Source organism: Falco cherrug, chromosome 4 (assembly GCF_023634085.1).
Source record: "Falco cherrug isolate bFalChe1 chromosome 4, bFalChe1.pri, whole genome shotgun sequence".
NCBI lineage: Eukaryota > Metazoa > Chordata > Aves > Falconiformes > Falconidae > Falco > Falco cherrug.
In genome coordinates, this window is record NC_073700.1 from 110,965,786 (window position 1) to 110,978,704 (window position 12,919).

The 12,919-nt window shown below is 39.4% G+C and overlaps 1 protein-coding gene across 3 annotated transcripts in view; it reads right to left on the reverse strand.

The window, feature by feature from the left end:
- Window positions 1-12,919, reverse strand: part of PALS2 (protein associated with LIN7 2, MAGUK p55 family member) — a 56,003-nt gene that overhangs the window by 9,208 nt on the left and 33,876 nt on the right. For all 3 annotated transcript variants that reach the window (XM_055707915.1, XM_055707913.1, XM_055707914.1), the window contains exons 3-6: window positions 11,319-11,471; window positions 3,442-3,594; window positions 2,695-2,922; window positions 1,413-1,544 (exon numbers count right to left, since the gene is read on the reverse strand). In XM_055707915.1, the coding sequence (XP_055563890.1) occupies window positions 1,413-1,544; window positions 2,695-2,922; window positions 3,442-3,594; window positions 11,319-11,471 (666 nt within the window). The remainder of the gene's footprint in view (window positions 1-1,412; window positions 1,545-2,694; window positions 2,923-3,441; window positions 3,595-11,318; window positions 11,472-12,919) is intronic.

The following is a 12,919-nucleotide window of genomic DNA, read 5'->3' on the forward strand; positions in this document are numbered from 1 at the left end:
CAGGAAGCTTAACACAGACAAAGACACAGCTATAAGATGTTATGCTTTGCTTCTCCACAACTGGTTGGCCTGCTTCCTGCTAAGAGGAACTATTCGCTTTTCAACTTGTACGCTTCTACCTATGACTAACTGACTTTTTACAGTTAGCAGGTTTTTAGTAAGCACAAGGAAAAACTAACTTCTCTTTCCCAGTGGCATGATCTGCACAGTATTACTTGCAACACCCTATACTAGTGTAACACACTTCACTTTTCCGTCTGACCGAGTGTTTAGGATTTAAGTTTTATTTCTGCTGGACTCCCACAAGTTACACCTGGAGAATGTACACAGCAATACAGAAGACAGCGTGTAAGCTAAACGTCAGACAACTCCAGAGTTCTGGAGTACCTAACTTCTGAAACTAATTAACTTGGCAGTAATAAATTTTCTGCCTTCCCTCACACTTTTTATTCTTTTTCTTTCTGTTACTACTGTCATTGACAAGCAACAGAATTCAGCAACAGTTGTTGATGTATATTCAAATATTTTTGTTGCTTTTAAAGAATATATATATATATATATATTATTGCTTTCAAGTAGTGTTTGGCTCACTACTGCTTGTTATGTAGCAAAGGGTGTGCAATTTAGGCGTAGAAAGGGAAATCAATAATGCTAAACTCTTTGCCTGGATTGCCGCTGCCACTTGCAATTCTGAGTACCTCGGTTAAGAAAATTGTCTTTAAGGTTCACTCGTCCCACTTTCAAAAGCACTGATGATATTTAATTGCATGTATAGTGTCTTGGAAAAAAAAATAAAAAACGGCATAAGCGCTGGGTTACATTTCCACTGAAGGACTGAATGTAGAAACACAACCTTAAAGCAGGATAAGCTGTTAATATTTGAAATAGTGCCAAACACTTTGATGATGGACACACACACTACAGCTCACAGACCCTGACCGCCACTGTAGAAATAAAAGATACAGTGCCTCCAAATAGCTGCTCTCACCCCTCTTCAAATCCACGGGGTTCATTTCCCTCTCTCAACTCTGAGCACTCATGAAGGGGTCCGCTTCTTCACAGTCACTGTCAGGGAAGGCTTAACCACAATTAATATCGTCCACCTAAAACTTTCTGCTAGAAACTGCCCTCTTAAACTGTTTTTGGAATGTCTAGCCTTATGATACAAGATCAAAGACAAACAAATAGCAGTGATAACAAAATGAGTGTTACACACACAATTTATACCATTCAATTTTCTCTAGTATTTGTGATTAATATCACAATATTAGCTTGAAATTGGATTGCAGCATAAATATTTTTTCTTGTATCTATTCTTAAATGGGAGTAGATCATAATTTAAAGACTTTATTATTAAAGCAACTAGCGAAGATTTAAAAAGTAAGATAAAAAACTAAAAGCTTTTTACCAACCTGCCACCAATTTGGATCTTCCCGGTTTACAATCTGAAGAATTTCTCCTTTAGAAAATTTCAAACCTGCTTCTTTGCATGGGATGAGGTTGTCATTATATGGATTATAATCGAAATGACACTTCACAAAAACCTGAAATGTGCAAAAATTTACAAAGCTTAAACATTGTAAAATACATTATTACTAAGTTATCTGTCAAACTGAACTGATGTCTATAGCTACAGCATAAAAAGTTTGACGTGATCAAAGTTGCATTTGGCAAGTGAAGTACAGTCTACGGAAAAACTGGTATATACCAGCTGAGAGAGTAGAATAATCAGCAGTGCCAACCTTGGCTGAAGGAGCTTCATGATAAAAATAAAAACCCCCAACCCTGTTCTATTTGGACAATGTATTACAAACCACTCATTTTTGCATTTCAGTATATACAACTCAATTAGTATTCTGACTTTAGATTACTTAAACTCTCAGAATATAAGCAGTTATTCAAGGCTTGAGGAATCTTAAGAATTGATTTTGCTATGAACTCAAAAGACTCAAATCTGATGCGGGGCAAGAAACAGTAAAGTTGCATCAACAGGCTGGAAACGTCTTTTGACATTTTTCTGCCAGGTTAGGGAGCGAAGGAAACGGTGCGCTTTCCTCAAATACAGCACATTCCCCCAGCACCTACGCAACGTAAGCGTAGTCTGTTATGTCATGGGCATTAAGACCTGCTACCTGAAGGACTGTCTTACAAGATGCTTCAAAGGCACTGATTTAGAGCAACAAGTAACTTCTGCAGTGGAGAAACTGCCAGTCTACAGCAATGACGAAAGGATAAGGAATAGCCACCCTCCAAGCTCCTATTTAAGCCAGCAAGCTCAAGCGCATCTGTTGAATTCAATGGTTCTAAATTCTGTGAGACGGCGTACTTGGGCACTGATCACGTTACAAACACATGCGGTTCACTGCAGTTCAGTGTGATTGTGGCTAGGTCACCAAAGGTCACTCCATGTCAAAGAAACATACTTTATATGTAGTATACAAATGCTTATCAATCTGAGATACAAATTAGAACTTTTTAGGCAGGCCTGTTAGCCATGGTATTAATCTACTGAATAAACGCATTTCCAAAATGTAATTAAGGGTGAATACAGGTATCTATATTTTAGCCTTCCTGCTAATCTTAAGTACACAAAATAATCAAAATATAATGAACGCAAAACCTTAAAATAATCTTCTATAATAAAGTACCAAGTAGAAGTTCTTTTGACAGAATTGTTAGAAATGCGCTACTGACCTGTTGAGGAATAACAGTGTCTCTGTAGCTGGGGAGAATCTTCAGAGTGACACTGCCACTAATATTTTTCAGCAGTTCCTGCAGTTCTTTTGGATTGTTTCCAACCTCATGGCCATTCACCTCTTTGATAATGTCACCTACATGCAGAAGACCTTGTCGATCTATCATTCCACCATGAAGAATTCGTGCTATTACCAGATCATTGTTCTCAACTCTAAACGTAACACCCTGAAAGAGGAACGTGACACCTAGTTTGCCATTGTCTGAATTTCAATTTCATTTTACCATTATCTCAAACAAAAACATACAGCTATGGAATATTCTATCTACCCCAATGAAAAGACAGTAATAGTTACTACAGTGTAAGAGCTCCTAATACACAGATAAGCATCAGGTGACACAGAAGTGCTTTCAGACAAGGTTTTCATATAACTGAGCTATGACTCTGCTGTCCTTGATCGCATGCAATCCTGTCATTTTGTATCAGAACCAAAGAGATGCTGTGTTAGTCAGTTAGGTTTGCAAGTCATTTAGCCTAGTGGCTGCCTATTCACTATCTCATCATTTTTGACAGAGAACAGGATGGAGAACACACATATTTCTTATTTCAACCTTTCAGTACTGATCTTAGCACACACTAAATTACACAACATAATAATGGAAATAACTAGAATATAATGCAAGAAATCAGGCACATGCAAACGTTTTCACACACAACTTAAAGACACGCTCATCTTTATTACTTACCAGTGGCTCTCCTGCTCTTTTGTGAATTCCGAGGATACGAATAGCATCTACTGGAACAATCTGATTGTTCACTGAAGAATTATTGACTTCTGGGCTAGAAGGAGGGGAATCGTAACATTTTGAAGCCACAATATCATGCGCTTCCAAGAGTGACTGCAAAGGAACAGAAAAAGCCTTTTTAAAAATAATGAAATAAACATTTGCAAAAGTATTTACTGCTGAATAACCACTGAATCTGCCCTTTTGGGACCAGATTATAAAACTCTTACTTCACATGGAATGGAGCAAAAACTGCCACACAAGAACTGGCACGGACTGATAAGCCTACTGTCTTGGCAAATATGCTCTCTTTTGTAAATACAAATGCTTCTTCTAAAGGAAGTACAAGAGAAACGTAATGAATTTGGGAAGAATACATGATCTTGCAGGGAAGAAGATGAAAAAAAGGAGTACCTAAAATAGTCTTTCACCTAATGAGACAGTATCTGAGCAAATGGTTAATGGAAATGAACAACCCACTGGAAAAAACATGAAGATAACTCATTATTAGATACTTGTGTTTAATGTAATAAAATTTTCCCCCACAGTAATTTGGATAATTACAGGTATGCAAGGACTTCTAGCAATCTGCAAAATGAGTGCCTTCTGCTTGCACAAAGCCAAAGCAGAATTCTAGCACCAAATGAATCCAAGTTGACAGAATTCGTTTTCTGTACGACAAGAGCTCAGACCTCATAGTTAATGGTGTTTTCACCAGCCCACATACATGAATACAGCGAAAAGGAGGAGATCCAAATAAATACAATCATTTTTGGAAGACAATGCAATTTAGACTTGATTTTCTCATAAAAGATACTGTAAGATTTAAAGACTTACAAGACAATACATACAGGTAAAACAAGATCAAACTTGTGAAATTAAACAGCGGAGACCTTCTGTCTTCAAGAGGAAAAGGGACACTCTATAGCGACCGTATACAGTAGTTGAAGGCAGAGCATACTATAGCACAGATAGTCTCACTGACAGATACAGAAAGGGGAGCAGTAGTAAGCAGAGGAGATGACTACCAAGCCTCCAACAACATAGCTTTGTTTCCAGCAGTGACCTGATGAGATACAGTCTTAAGTCAGATCACCGACTGGTGTCGAGGAAGTCACTCTAAGCAGCCACCACAGGGACTACCACTGATGGCGACATGCCCATGCCAGAGGAAGACCACAAACTACTAGGAAGCAGAGCAGGTGAGCAGGCAACATTTAAGCCAACTTAATAGTTTCGCTATGCAGCCTGTTCCATCCTTCTGTAAGCCACCTCTACCCTAGAAGCTGTACAACGCTATTAGTACAGAACTAATCTCAACATGCGAGCCCTCAAAGGGTCACAAACCAGAGCAGTCGTTTTTATCTGCCCATTACACGATGACCCTGCTGATATTTCAGCTTGAGATTAGGAAGAGGTACTAATTCACTGATTCTGCCCCTGCCATTAAGAGAGTAAAAAAAGCTGTTTATTGTGGCTATGATACTGTGGACATAAACCAAATCAAATAAAATAGAAAAGCCAATAATTTATTTAAACCAAGCAATTTATAACTCTTCATTATCCAAGACGCATCTAATTCAAAAACCAGGAGAACAGATCTCTCTTTGCCAATGTTTGCAAGCAACATTTCTGGATCTTTCCACAATCCCGAAATGAAACCAACTAGCATCAACTACACATTTCAACACATTAGCGCTTACAAAACCAGGTAGATACATCAGTATGGTACTTCCAGTTTTCCTTTCTGGTCACATGCTAGAACAAATTGTTTCCAAACTTTCTGGCCACAAACCACTAGATTTCTCATGCAGCTTTACCCATAACGAGCTTCTACAGCTTTAACAGTCATACAACTTATGGATTACAATCTGATCCACAGTCAAAAAAGACAACTACACTAACAGGCCGTGTCATCCTTTTCAAATTAACATGCTCTGTAAGATTCTTCAGTTCTTAAATCTGACACCATTCCACATTCTGATCCTATTTAGTCACTCCTTTCATGGATAAGCATGAATTCTTTCGACTAGTACTTAACCATCTCTGGGCCACAAAATCTTTTTCCTGCTATTTACATGATGGCTGAGTCACAGAAGGACTATCAGAGATGGTACATCGCTGCCCACAATTATAAAACATGGTTTCTTTAAGAAAAGTAGTTTATTGGCCTTGTCAAAGCAAGCCATAGTTAACTTAACTACCTTCCCACCCCTCTCAGTTCTGAAACTCAGGAATCTATACCAGTTTTATAAGACTGTTTCCAGCCAGCCAGGTCAGCATACGGACCTATAGAACACTTAAACAAAGCCACCTGGCAACAGGGGCCAGGTGTCTGTATCCACTGCGGGACTATTGCTCAGTTACTTTCTTATTTCAGTAATACTGGTGAGTGATCTGAGAAAAACAGTTGCACAAACTTTTCTTACAGTATCGGAAAAAGTGATACTCTGTGCTCCTGCACCTCCAGAGCTCCCCTGGAATCCAACTTTTCCCATACTGGTGCTGGAACCCTTGCAAAACCCACTGCAAAAGTCTGCAAAGCAACATGAACTGAATCATCAACAACCATCAAACAGTTCAAAGTTTTCCTCCATACCAGCATACGTATGGATATATATCCATACGGACATATGATCATATACAGGATCAGCTGACTATCCAAGACTGGGTAACTGTAGAGAGGTTCTCATGGAAAAAATGGCAATGCTGCCAGAATAAGGCAGTTAGAAGAACTCCCTGCATATGACAAGAGATCTCGCACAACGGACATACAGTCCTGTGGCAGACTGTCATGAAGTAATCCATAAACTTAGAAAATATTGACTCCTTTACAGTAGTTTTCTGTGGCTGTACTTATTTGACAGGTTATAAAAAGGAAGTTATTCAAAATTCAGTAAACAAACTAAACCACGTTAAACATCCAAGGCTCTCTACAGTGCTGAAGCCAAGTTCTAGTTCAAAATCTGTTTTTCCTAAAAGAATTCTCAGCACAATCTATACCTATGAAACATTGCCTGCTCTATATGATAACTATTTCCCTGACTGTGATCCAATAGAACAGTTACATTACAAATTGGAGGCTGGGGTTGGGGGTTAATATACAAGAGAACAACTCTGTGGTCTTGAATTCAGGCCTCAAAAGTACTTAAAATATTTCCATTCCTCTTTTATGCACTAAATATGTGCTAGTCTTCTCTGGTAACACTATTTAGATATTAGAACTTAATAAATGGACTACAGGCCCATAACATACATGTCAAAAGCAGGTATTTTTGAAGGCTGTTCTGGAAAAGTGAGGAAATCATTTAGGATCCTAGAGATATCAGGGGGACTGGTAAGGAAGCATGAATATGTGGGAAAAATAACCCTATAAATTAAGATATGTCTAGGAAGCAACTTAAAATCACTTTTCTAAATGAAACATTTTAAAGGTATGATTAACCCTTGTAAAGCTAACTATTAGAAGAAAATAGTGGCTGCTTTTCAGATTAAGCATTTTCTTGCCAGCAGAATCTACTGTTTAGGATGGATGGCTTGCATAATTCTTGGAAAGGTGAAAGTAACTGACCAAGTTCTTCCATAAGCAGCAGAAGTGAATCTTCTGCGTATTTAACTGCTCCAACAATGCAATACTTGCAGCTCCTCTCTCCTCCCTCAAGGCAACCTCTCTTACCATTCCTCTCTTCTGCTCTGCAGCTATTGCCTGGTATGGAAAGACTTGCCATATAGCCTTTTCTATGCATGGCACGTGCCAGCTGGCTCTTCGGTATATATTGGCCTGACGGCCGGTCATCGATACTGTGAAATTCGTGAGAACTTAGTGTCTTTTACGCTTTGACCCCCGAAGAGTTCAGTTAAAACTAAAAGGGGTAAAAAGTGGAAGCGAAGAAGAAGAAAGGAATGAAAGAAAAAATGAGAAAAGGAGAAAAGGGAGAGAACAGTCAAACATAATAGCATAACCATACATGCACCTGTACTCCCTAAGTCAGTCCCCCCCTCAAGGTTCTTCTAGAAACACATGTAAAAGAAATGAAGTTCTGTAATTTGGTATTTTCAGCACTAAACGATACACTCAAATAGGCTATTGCACTGGCGACTTGTATACCATATTTGATACCTGTATGCTGAGGTAGGTTACGACTACTAGGTGATGCTGTGATAAAGTGGCACTATTTATTTGTAAAATATAGAATCAGCCTCAAAGTTACACAATACTGTCCACGAAACTTTAAGAGTCAAGTCAAGGTGGCTTGTTTACACATTTACTGAACTAGAGAACGGATGCAAATTACATTTCCAGTAATTATAAATTACACTGTATTTTTCCTTTCTTCCTTACAGGTCCCTTCTTACAGAATTTGGAATATGTCTCCTTGCACCAAACGAGACAGAAAGGATAGCACTTACATTCTTAGTTTTCTGTTTCCTTTTCATTGAGACATATATAGCCTCCTCAAGCTTTAGAAGGAATACTGTATCCATATTTTGGTCTGCAAATTGGCCTAGAAGCTCTTCTACAGTGGTCACAACTATGATACTAGTTAAATAAAAACACTTAATCAAATTACAGATACTTTGGCCTCAGTTGTCTTTGTTGCCTTCCTCCAGATGGGGAATGGAAGCACAGAATTAAGGGCCAAAAAGTACACCCTAATTTTAGGCTTCAAAACTGAATCAGATCAGATCTACTTTTAAAAAGTAAGTAGCCAGCTGCTTTTTGCCTGTGTGCAGCTGTCAACACTGCTTATTGTTTCTGCAAATGAGACAGAAGGCCTCTCAACAGGCACTCAGAAAATATATAAAAAAACAACAAACCCAAGCTAAAGCTATTTCACTTTTTTTTTTTTTTTTTTTAATTTGTTTCTAATGAACTCTTATTCTGACAGAGCGAGGGACAGGTTAGTTCACCAGGGCAGCAGTTAACTATCTTAACCATCAAACAGTCATTTCTCTTCCTTTCATACCTAATTCTTTCTGTACCATCCAGGTTATGCGGCAAAAGCGGCAGGGAACCCTAGAAATAGCTTGTTTCTCTTTCTTACCCATGACTTGCCCAACAGTACAGCGAAAGAAACAGCACGCAATCTTGCACGCAGTAATCGTGACATGAGTTTTTAAACTGTGTTCCAAGGAAGAGTCAACAAACTGTGAACCAGTAAGTCTGATGTTGATATTAAACAAATGAGAAGTTTCCATAAAAAACAGAATGATTGGACAAAATAGATCATGGGAAAGCATCAACATGCATTAAAACGGGAAGTCATGCTTCTCAAATCTAGTTAAGTTCCTTGAAAGAGTCACCAAGCATGGTAACAAGGCAGTTACAGTTGATGAGATAGATGAATTCCCAAAAGGCCTTAGATAGACTTCTTTATCAAAGTCTTTTAAAGAAACAAAGCTACTACACGGCAAGCAGTAAGGCTCTCAAGTGGATGGTTAAAAGACAGAAAAACTGGGCCCAGGAATATGGTATTTTTAGTTTTCAAAATTCATGTCACCAGGGGATTTCTCAGAGGCATCTGGGCTCTGAGTTCTGCACCTGCCAATACGCTGACATGTCAGATAAGTGGTCTAGGAAACGCGGAAGAGAAATGAATGACAGGGTTTGCTGATGCTGCTGAACTATTCAAGGAGTAAAACAACTGACTGTAACATGCAGGAGCACCTCATGAGCAACAGAGTAAGAACAAGGTAAATCAAATTCAACACAGACTGCAAGGAAAAACACAATCCTAATATAACGTGTTAACCGAGAGACTCAGAAGTGGTATCTCAGAGGTGTAAACAGTAGAAAAGCAAAGCAAACTGAAAAAAACAACCCACCTCTACGGTTACTGAGCCTAGAAGTACCTCTGCATTACTAAGAGGGTAGTCAAACATTGGAACAGGCTTCCTAGAGGTGGTTGATGCCTCAAGCCTGTCAGTGTTTACCAAGGCATTTGGAAAATGCCCTTAACAACATGCTTTAATATTTTGTTGACCCTGATATTGTCAGGACTAGGTGATCATTGTAGGTCCCTTCCAAATGAAGTATTCTATTCTACTCTGTTCACCAGCTGTTAAAAAGGCAAACTAAATACTAGGAATTTTTAGGCAATGAGTAGGAGATGTAATGGAAATTACTACACCACTTCATAAATCCACATTGCTGTGAATGCTCTGGGAAGCTGTATACAGCTTTGCTTCCCTTCTTTTTATTTGAGACAGACAGACAGACATATACCGTGAGGTCTCTCAAATCAAGAGTAACAAAAAACACGCAAGGAATCGCATAAATGTTAGCATTTTTGTTCAGCAGCTGCTTTGGGACTTCTATGTTAAATGTGTGGGTTGCTTAAGCCTGAACCAAGGGAGAACATGACTCCAGCATCACGTTGTGCCGCTCTAAGTATGACTTAGAATGACTCCTGGGTTTGCCTTAGTATTGGCTACTCACGCTAATTAAAATTTTTATTTGATCTCCGTCTCCTAAAGAACATTTCCAGTCTCCACTACAAAAATTCTTTGCCTGGTTGGTCTCTGGTCTCTGCCATCTCTCTCCAGAGATCACTGCTATAGTGCCTTTCAAAGTCAGTCTATTCCAGCACTTAAGTCACTTTGATCTTTTGATTCATTCTCTTTGACTTGTCAATTTTAGTTTCTCTGTCTAACACAACGGAACTTTGTCAGGTCTGTCACAGCACCAGTGGGCCTCCAAAGCCAATCTTTTTGCATTACAACGACCAGTTCCTCTAAACTCATCCTCTCCTTTTGAGTACCCATTTCTGCTAAGGGATCAAAGACTGATTTGCAGGTTTATTCACCCGTAAGCCTCCAATTTGATCCACTGGCTATGACAGCCTTCTGGACAAGTAAGAGCACAAGGGAGACTCTTCAGAAGAGGCAGCGGAACTATCAGCATCCAGAATAGCTACTACCTCAAAAGCTGAGCTCTTGAAGTGTTTCCTCTTCCAGCAGGCCACAACACAGCTTGGCAGCATATCCAGTGATTATTTATGTTAAATTGTAACGCACCTCACTGCTACATTTGTATAACGTATAACTGAAAACTTGGGGGGAGGGGGGGGAAGGTGTGTTTAAACTCACACACCCCCCAAAAATATCTATGACTCTATGCCAAAAGCAGCACATTTATACTGTGACAAAAGGTTTCCTTGTGTTCTTCTACAGGATACCTACAGCTAAGTCCCAAAGTCAGCTGAAGCCTGGCCTAGGAGGTCCAGAATCTAGCAAGGATTTACAAACCCTAATCTTCAAGGGTCGGTACAGAAGCTGGTAACAGAATGGCAGTATGGAAAAACATCTGCTTTTGACAAGCAGATGTCAAAATTTCACTTAAATACAGCAATAGTGAGAGGGATGCAAAGTCTCAACTTGAGCTGCAGTGCAGATTGCAGCATAGAAGAATCACGTTCATTCACTCCACAAACTGTGTTATCTTGCACGAGTATGAATGCCAACAGCTGAACCAAAATGCAGAACGGTCGGTCAATATCAGGGACTAGAGACCACCTGGAAATGCTGAAGATAAAGCCTTCAGGGAACTGTTATGGAAACTTCAGTCATACAGGAAGTAAATACTTGTCCTGCCCAAGATTTATAACAGAAACTTCAGTGGATTTTAATACAATAAGTGAAGATATTCTTGAAGTGATATTAAAGGATAAAATCATGCGCACTCTTAACCTCACATGGCTTCTGTTTTACCTGTCATTTGCAGTAAAATCCTACATATTAAAGTCCACTACAGTTCAGGTTTTGTTTTGTTATTATTCCTAGATCCGTATGTGGACGCTGACACAGTAAGTTGGTAATAGACAGTAAAAACGTGGCACCTGAAAATGAGGCTCCTTGAGTATTCCAACCAATTCTGCAATATTTTCATCTTTATTTACTAAGGGACTGATGTCTTCAAGAATTTCATTCACCAGCTCCAGGTTGTTGTCACTGACAGCCTCAAGTTTAGAATCTTCCAGTCGCTCATGAGCCTGTAAGATTAAACATATATCTATAGTGTGTGGTTAAGTTTCAAGTAGCTCCAATTTATAAACCTTTAAAATAATTTCTTGGCGCAACCTTTAGCAGGAAAGCCAGAAAAATTACGTCTCGTGTAATCTGTGTATTTTACATGCTTACATTTTGCATGACCCAACAAACCTCATAAATGGCACCTGTCAGAGACGCTTGTATATCCTTATTTGCCACAACCTTCATGCTATATACACCAAACAGTCCTCTCTGAACAGTATAGTGCCTCAGATCTCTTCTGCTTCAGAACCCACTACAAGTACACCTTCTAGAAGGATAAAAAAGGAACTATGGGACCTGCTCAGAAGACACAAAGTCTGCAAGAGCAGCATTTACCACAGGCTCCTCCTATTAAAACACCTACAAACCAGCAAATTTTAAAAGGAAATCTGCATAACTAAAAGAAATGCTAAAGAAAAGTCTGCAGCAAAGGCAGCTAACAGCATCCCAGGCTGCATTAAGAAGCGTGCTGCCAGAAGGTCGACCTCTACTCAGCAGTGACGAGGCCACACCGGGAGTACTGTTTATAATTGTAGACCTACTGGAGAGAGTGTACCGAAGGGCCGTGAAGACAATGAAAGGACTGGAGCACCTAGTGTTTGGGGAAAGGCTGGGAGACCTGGGACTGCTCAGCCTGGAGAACAGACAGCTTCAGGGGGGTCTCATCAATGTGTATAAATACCCGAAGGGAGGGTGCAAAGAGGATGGAGCCAGGCTCTTTTCAGCGGGTGCCCAGTGACAGGACAGGAGACAATGGGCTCAAAGTGGAACACAGGAGGCTCTGTCTAAACATAAGGAAACACTTCTTCTACTGTGAGGGTGACTGAGCACTGGCACACTTTGCCCAGAGAGGTCGGAGTCTCCCTCCTTAGAAATATTCAAAAGCCATCAGACATGGTCCTGGGCAGCCATCTCCACGTGACCCTACTTGAGGAGGGCGTTGGACCAAATGCCCCCCCAGAGGTTCCTTCCAACCTCAACCATTTTGTGATAACTTTTAATCTCTTTCTCTTTTTAATCCTTTCTTAAACACTGCAGATACTTAGATTCATTGAAAGGTAGGAGCTTTGAGTGGTAAGAGAAACATACCATCTTACTTATTACAGGTACTGCTGTACCATAAAATTAGGGAATAAGAGGAGGCCAAAAATAATTAAGATTCTCAATGCATTCAAATAAGAGTTATTTACAACACCGAAGCAACAAGTTCAAAAAAGAACAATCGCTTTGGCATGTAAAAATACAACAAACAACAGATATATTTGGAAGTCATCTATACATACTTCCCATATATATAATTTAAAGGTATGTGCACACATCTACTTTCTTATTAGTGCTTTAAAATAGATGCTAAAATAAGATTTTGCTAAAACCAGAAAACTTCGTTTCCTGAAATCATCTGAGTATT